Here is a 7,500-nt window from a genome sequence, read left to right on the forward strand (position 1 = left end):
GTCTGAAGTCTTTATTACTGGAGTCTGAGTCAAGTCTGAAGTCTTTATTACTGGAGTCCAAGTCAAGTCTGAAGTCTTTATTACTGGAGTCTGAGTCAAGTCTGAAGTCTTTAAGCTGGAATCTGTGTCAAGTCTGAAGTCTTTATCACTGGAGTCTGAGTCTAGTCTTAAGTCTTTATCACTGGAGTCCGAGTCAAGTCTGGAGTCTTTATTTCTGGAGTCCAAGTCAAGTCTGAAGTCTTTATTACTGGAGTCTGAGTCAAGTCTGGAGTCTTTATTACTGGAGTCTGAGTCAAGTCTGGAGTCTTTATTACTGGAGTCCGAGTCAAGTCTGGAGTCTTTAAGCTGGAGTCTGAGTCAAGTCTGAAGTCTTTATTACTGGAGTCTGAGTCAAGTCTGGAGTCTTTTTCACTGGAGTCCGAGTCAAGTCTGAAGTCTTTATTACTGGAGTCCAAGTCAAGTCTGAAGTCTTTATTACTGGAGTCTGAGTCAAGTCTGGAGTCTTTATTACTGGAGTCTGAGTCAAGTCTGGAGTCTTTATTACTGGAGTCCAAGTCAAGTCTGGAGTCTTTTTCACTGGAGTCTGAGTCAAGTCTGGAGTCTTTTTCACTGGAGTCCGAGTCAAGTCTGAAGTCTTTATCACTGGAATCCGAGTCAAGTCTGAAGTCTTTATTACTGGAGTCCGAGTCAAGTCTGGAGTCTTTATCACCGGAGTCTGAGTCAAGTCTGGAGTCTTTATCACTGGAGTCTGAGTCAAGTCTTTATCACTGGAGTCCGAGTCAAGTCTGGAGTCTTTATCACTGGAGTCCGAGTCAAGTCTGGAGTCTTTTGTCACGAGAGTCTGAGTCAAGTCTGGAGTCTTTATCACTGGAGTCTGAGTCAAGTCTTTATCACTGGAGTTCGAGTCAAGTCTGAAGTCTTTATCACTGGAGTCCTGGAGTTAAAAATATTCACGAGTCCTATCTGTCGAGTCCAAGTGAAGTCTGAAGTCTATTAAAATGCGAATTGAGTGCGACTCGAGTCCGAGTCTCTAACTCGAGTTCCCATCTCTGGTGTGTGTGTATGAGTGTGTGTCGGTGTGTGTGTGTGTGTCTTCAGTACCGGTGTCTCTGAAGGCCTGCTGTGCGTGTATGTAACTCTCCCACGCCTCCTCCAGCTCGTCCAGCTCCACCAGAGCGAAACCCAGATTGCTGAAACACCGACCCTGAGCCCCGCGGCTTCCCAGAGAACCTGCAGACATGATGTGTTCAGATGCACGATATTACAGGTACACCAGAATTATCCACTAGACATTCGTGCACCTCCATCCACCCAGCTGACAAAAATATGTTCGACAACTTTTTTCTAAGGTTAGCATTAAGTTATGAAAACTCAATTTCGGAAGGCTTTTTGAACGTTCAAAACGTCCAGTGTCTTAAATGTTTTTAAAATGTTTTTCTTGGTTATGTGAAGGATCCATTTCATCATTCTTCAAACATTTGGGTATGTTACTTTTTGAATGTTACTTTTGAATGTTACTTTTGAACGTATCTTTTGAATGTTACTTTTTGAATGTTACTTTTGAATGTTACTTTTGAATGTTACTTTTGAACGTTACTTTTTGAACGTTTCTTTTGAATGCCATTTTTTGATTGTTACTTTTGAATGTTACTTTTTGAATGTTACTTTTGAACGTTACTTTTTGAACGTTTCTTTTGAATGTTACTTTTTGATTGTTACCTTTGAATGTTACTTTTGAATGTTACTTTTTGAATGTTACTTTTAAATGTTACTTTTTGAATGTTACCTTTGAATGTTACTTTTTGAATGTTACTTTTGAATGCTACTTTTGAATGTTACTTTATGAATGTTCTCTGAACGTTCTGAAACAATTAGATATATTTAAAAAACATTAGACGAACATCCAACTGAAAGGTTTCAGTTAAACACATTCCATGGCTGATGTTTATAAATAAATAATGTTTTTGTGCTAATGTTTTGAGAACATAATTAAAGACCATCATTGACTATAACGAATATTATATTGGAATATCCTGCTTTAAATTATAGTTTTATTTAGAAATGTTTCATATTATTGCAAGACAAATTTTTTAAATGTGTATATTTTAGGTCCAATAACAATTCTTTAATAGTCTTGTTCTGTGGGGCCATTTTTTAATGTAATCACTCAATATGAGCACATCAATGAGTTTAGATGCATGATATTACAGATGCATCAAGAATAATTGCATTGCATTGACTTTTTACCGTGTGTATATGATTGCTATGCATATTCTGCTGCTGTTTGTGTCTCACCGTGGAGCGCCGCTGCCTCTCGGTGGAACTGCACAGCCTGCTGGTACTGACCCAGAGTGTTGTGGACGGCGCCCAGATTCTGCAGAACCACCGCCAGTCTGTGCGGTTTACATGCGACCAGAGGAAGAGCCTGCTCGTAACACTCGGACGCCTCGGAGAACAGCCTCATCTGAGAGAAACTCAAGCCCACGTCGTTCAGCAGCTTCCCTGAAACACAGGCGAGGATCCCTCATGCATTTCAACAGAATAATTCATCTGGAGGGTCAAGCTATTTTTGCTATTTTTTTCTAAATGTCATAATCATTTGTTAACAAACAAGTATTCATTACTTCAACGAGCTCATTGTATCTGCATTAAATTATTACATTGTTTAAATTAACACATTTTTAGCTAACTGTGACTTTTCTGAAATACATAACTTAGACAGTCTCCTCTGATAACAGATCACTGTAAATTGTAATATGGACTCATGCACTTTCTGTAAAGCTGCTTTGAAATGATGTGTATTGTGAAAAGCGCTATACAAATAAATGTGAATTGAATTGAATCATGAAGTCATGTTACATTTATTGATATAAAAACAGGAAAATAACAGAATCAATGATGCAAACTTCATCAAATATGAGACAAACTTAGAGTCAGGAGTGAAGCAGCTCTACAGAAGAAGAGAGAGTCATTATTCAGATCAAGTTCTGTTCTCATCTGATAGTGTCAGTGCAGTCAGATCAATAATATCACTAGATATGAAGTGTCTTCTAAGTTGTTGGAAACAATAGTTAACCTATGATTTTTTCATGATATTTTGTGACTTTTGAGTCATGAACATGCATTCAAAGTTTCGACACGCAGATTTGTTGTGGAATATACAAAATTTCTAATTTCCATAAACAAATTATGGTGTTTATTGGTCAGTTTCAGCCACATATTTTCATGTTTAAATGCTGCCGCACTGAACCCCCCAAAAAATATTTTATTTTATCATTCTGAGGGTATTATGCATTTGGCAGATGCTTTTATCCAAAGAATTTAATTCATTCATTCTCCAGAATATCTATGCATGAATATTGTAGTACATTTTCATGCAAAATAATGTCACAAGGCAAAAAATCATAAAGGTGCTGAAAATAAGATTATTTTTTGAAGATTATTTGTTTTTTCTTTTAATTTGTAGTGTACATCACTAATCGATTGTACTGAAGCACACACACTACCCAGCGTCTCCTGGTCGGTGATGTCGGCGCTCATCTCCAGGCTGTCCGTCAGCACGCTGATGATGTCATCGGTGGCGTTGTGGCCGCTCTTTAGCATGAGTTTCCCAGCATCCTTCAGTGCCAGTGCAGACGCAGAAGTGTTCCCCGCTGTTCTGTAGCTCTCAGCGGCTCGCCGGAAACTCGCCGCGGCCTCGTCCCACTCCTGCAACACACACACACACAGGTTTGTTTTGCTATATCTGTGAGGACATTCCGAAGGACTAACTGCATTATTTCACACACAATCTAGAGGACTAAATAAATGCAGGAACACAGGACCAAACACAACTCGGCATGCAGTGGCCATTCCACTTCAAATGTAATGATGACATCATTGTTCTCAGTTACATTACGAATGCAGTAAAATTTTAAGTCTGAAGATAGTTAAACTATGACGTTTACAAAAAACAAAAACAGGTGCACAACAAAAGCTACAAAAAACTGATGAATTTTGCAACATCGACACTGTTATTGAACTGAATTAATGTGGATAGTGTCTATTTAGAGCTGCTTTACAGCAGAATTGGAGTTTGTCTCATATGCTTTTATGCAAAGATATTTACACTGTGTTGATGGCATGTATTTTTATCATTCATGTTAATTTTACTGGGATTCAAACCCATGATCTTGGTGTTTTGGGAGCATCACGAGCACGAGCTTTTCCACATTTCTGTTAAAAAATAAAATACAATCACATTCTTTTTTGCAGTGTCTGAGAACTATTAATTATAAAGTCGGCATGAAACAGAAGTTGCACGAGTCTTTTCTTATTCACTATTGTGCCGTATATCCGAGTGAAACGCTTTTGGAACAAGAACAAATGTGGGCGGGGCTTGATTGTGTCTGAGGGGAACTGATTGGATGGTTGTGGTTTGCTATTGGTGGATCTCATGTGAGTGACAGGTTATAGCCCCGCCCTCGTCATCAGAGAAGAGAGGAGCATGAATTTACAGTAACACAATAATGATGTGCACCGACAAATCATTTAGAATAAACACTGCAATATTCCATAAAATAATACAAATTATCTATTTTTGATTTCATACTGACCTTAAAGTGGTTAAAATCAATCTTATAATGTTTAATATGTCATGAGTGAGTGGAGGCGGGGCTATTTTCTCCTTAAAACTGCAGTGAACCAAAGACAGTCTCAAAAACACGTTTTGAAATCGCTGGTGTTTCTGACGTCACAAACTACCTTGTAACCAATCAGATCAACGTGTGATCGTCAACCAGTGGATCTCTGAGCTGAGTGAGTGAGTGGAGGCGGGGCTCATTTGCATATTCATAGAATCGCGCATACTAAATGAGGCAAGGGTGTCGAGTTACATTCAAGATATTTTAAGGCATGAAGAATATATCATTTTGGTGATGAAAGATGAGTTTTAAGGGATAAAATGATTGACTACAGGGGGACTTTAAAGGTTTTTTGTTTTGCATAGTGTTTACCTTCCTCTTCATGTGGCAGCGAGCGAGTCTGACGCAGGTTTCTCCCTCGGCGCCGGCGTCTCCCTGCGCGCGGTACAGTTGCGCGGCCTGATGATATCTGTGTGTGGCCTGCGTGTGCTCTCCTAGCGCCTCGTGAGCCGCGGCCCGGTTAAACTGCAGGTCAGCGATGCGCTCGCCTCGCTCTCCGGACCGGGACAGCACCTCGAGCCCCTTCTGAGGATCACCCGCCTCCACGAGTGCAGCGCCCAGGTTCAACACACACGTCCTCTGAAGACCCTTCTCTCTGAGCTGCAGGAGGAATCAGAGCATCAGAGATATTTATTATGGTTCTCTGGCTGGTATGAGAGTCATATGTAAGCGATACGGTACGAGAGGCTAGTGCTGTACGGTGAATAAGTCGTGAAGCGGAGTCAGTCGTGTCTGGGTGTTGAAAACTGCTCATTTATAGTCTCCCTGGTTTGTAGTGCAAATAGTTTTAAAGTCCCCCTGTGGTGAAAATCCAGCTTTTAATGTTGTTTATATGTCTATGTGGAGTTTTTAATATGCTTTAATAAGACAAACCATGTGTAAATTCATAAGTCGACAACATTGCTGAGTATTTCCTCCTTAAAACTGCAGTGAACCAAAGACAGTCTCAAAAACACGCTTTGAAATCGCTGGTGTTTCTGACGTCACAAACTACCTTGTAACCAATCAGATCAACGTGTGATCGTCAACCAGTGGATCTCTGAGCTGAGTGAGTGAGTGGAGGCGGGGCTCATTTGCATATTCATAGAACTGCACATACTAAATGAGGCAAGGGTGTCGAGTTACATTCAAGATATTTTAAGGCATGAAGACAAAAAAAAAAAGTTTTAAGAGTACAAGGGGGACTTTATTGTTTGCTACAGCTGGTAATGAATCGGAAGTCTCACACATTCACAGAAAATAGTGTTGCAAAGTAAGGTGGATATGACAGGTGGCTCATTAAAAGAATATGTACATTAATTGTCGAGTCACTTTTGATTTCAGGTTGAGTTTGCATGATTTCAGGTACCGTGGTGGCAGCTCTCAGCGCGCTCTTGAAGCGTCTCAGCGCAGCGCTATAGTCTCGGTTCTGCAGCGCTTCATGTCCATCTGCGGTCAGTCTCTCGATCTCCACCTGAGCTTCTGTCTCCACCACATCAGATCTGCTCCTCCTGCTCCTCTTTTGCTTCTCACCAGCGTCTCTGACCCGAGACCCATCAGAGGCCATGAACTCACAGGAGACCACAGGTGCGGGAACGCATGATGCTCAGCCTGAGACACGGAGAACGAGGACTCAAGTCACCTTTATTTATACAGCGCTTTTTACAGTACAGAGTGTATCAAAGCAGCTTTACAGAGATAACAGGGAAATAATGCAACAGAGTTTGTTTCCAGAAGAAAATAACATCACAGTCCAGCTTAAGTACGTTCAGTGATGCTTCATTTCTGTTGTAAAAAAGTTATTAATTTAGTTAATTTATTTAGTTCAAAGGCTAGGAAATGTCTGTAATACTCTTTTTGTCAGGCACTTTTTGGTTTGCTGCTAGTGTGAACTACAAGAAGAGCTTGAATTACTTCAAAATGCAACACATGAAAACCATTATAATCTCAGTCAATTCGAGGTGTTTCAAAAAAAAAAAAGAGATAAATGGCCACTGGTTGCTAAAGTTAACTCATTTAGATGCAAACAAACAATTGTGCAAATAATTAGATGTATGACATATCTGGGAAAAAAAAAACAAATTTGGGCATTAATGTGTTCCTGAAGCAGCGACAAGGTCATGCGTTCGATTCCCAAGGGATGCATGAACTGATAAAATGTCTAACTTGAATACAATACAAATCACTTTGTATAAAAGCATCGGCTGAATGCATGAATGAGTTAAAAACAAAACAAAAAATGTTACTTTTATAATGAAATATATTTGACGTGATATTGAAGCTTTTTAAAGTACAGTAAATTGTACCCAGGAATGACTTCCAAGTATTTAAGTTAAGAACCCAGACGTCGGCCCAGATCCGGCCCACATCTGGAACGCCTTGAATCCACATGTACCAGATGTGGGCCGTTTAGGTTTTATTTTTTGCAACCATAAAATGATTTATTTTAAATAGCCTAAAAATAACTTATACAAAACGTTCCCTAGCGGTTATTTTTAGGTTATGCTGTATTTTACCGCCCAACAAACCTTAAAAAACGTTGCAGATGTTTTTGCGTAATGACCTATATAGGCTACAGAGCTCTGAAATTAGTTTATTTAATAAAATGTAGAAATTATATCTATCAAAATACGTTATAATGATCAGATATATCCAACTTTATAGATTAAAAAAATATATATTAAGCCAGGATTAAGCATAAAGTCGTGGGTTTGTTTATCTTTATTTACTGTATGGCTCCAAGCTTCGCGTGGTTTACAGAAAGCCGCGAACTCGATAGGCCTAATTAAAAAAAAAAAAAACGCTAATTTTGTTATTTCTGTCAAGAAAACTTTTCTGG

General features: G+C 39.4%; 1 protein-coding gene across 1 annotated transcript in view; it reads right to left on the reverse strand.

The window, feature by feature from the left end:
* ttc24 (tetratricopeptide repeat domain 24) overlaps window positions 1-7,500 on the reverse strand; it is a 12,685-nt gene that overhangs the window by 4,487 nt on the left and 698 nt on the right. Inside the window, exons 2-6 of the mRNA XM_079895174.1 lie at window positions 6,031-6,272; window positions 4,995-5,282; window positions 3,507-3,708; window positions 2,296-2,502; window positions 1,102-1,230 (exon numbers count right to left, since the gene is read on the reverse strand). Of these exons, the coding sequence (XP_079751300.1) occupies window positions 1,102-1,230; window positions 2,296-2,502; window positions 3,507-3,708; window positions 4,995-5,282; window positions 6,031-6,228 (1,024 nt within the window). The 5' untranslated portion in view covers window positions 6,229-6,272. The remainder of the gene's footprint in view (window positions 1-1,101; window positions 1,231-2,295; window positions 2,503-3,506; window positions 3,709-4,994; window positions 5,283-6,030; window positions 6,273-7,500) is intronic.

This window comes from Squalius cephalus, assembly GCF_949319135.1.
Source record: "Squalius cephalus genome assembly, chromosome: 15".
NCBI lineage: Eukaryota > Metazoa > Chordata > Actinopteri > Cypriniformes > Leuciscidae > Squalius > Squalius cephalus.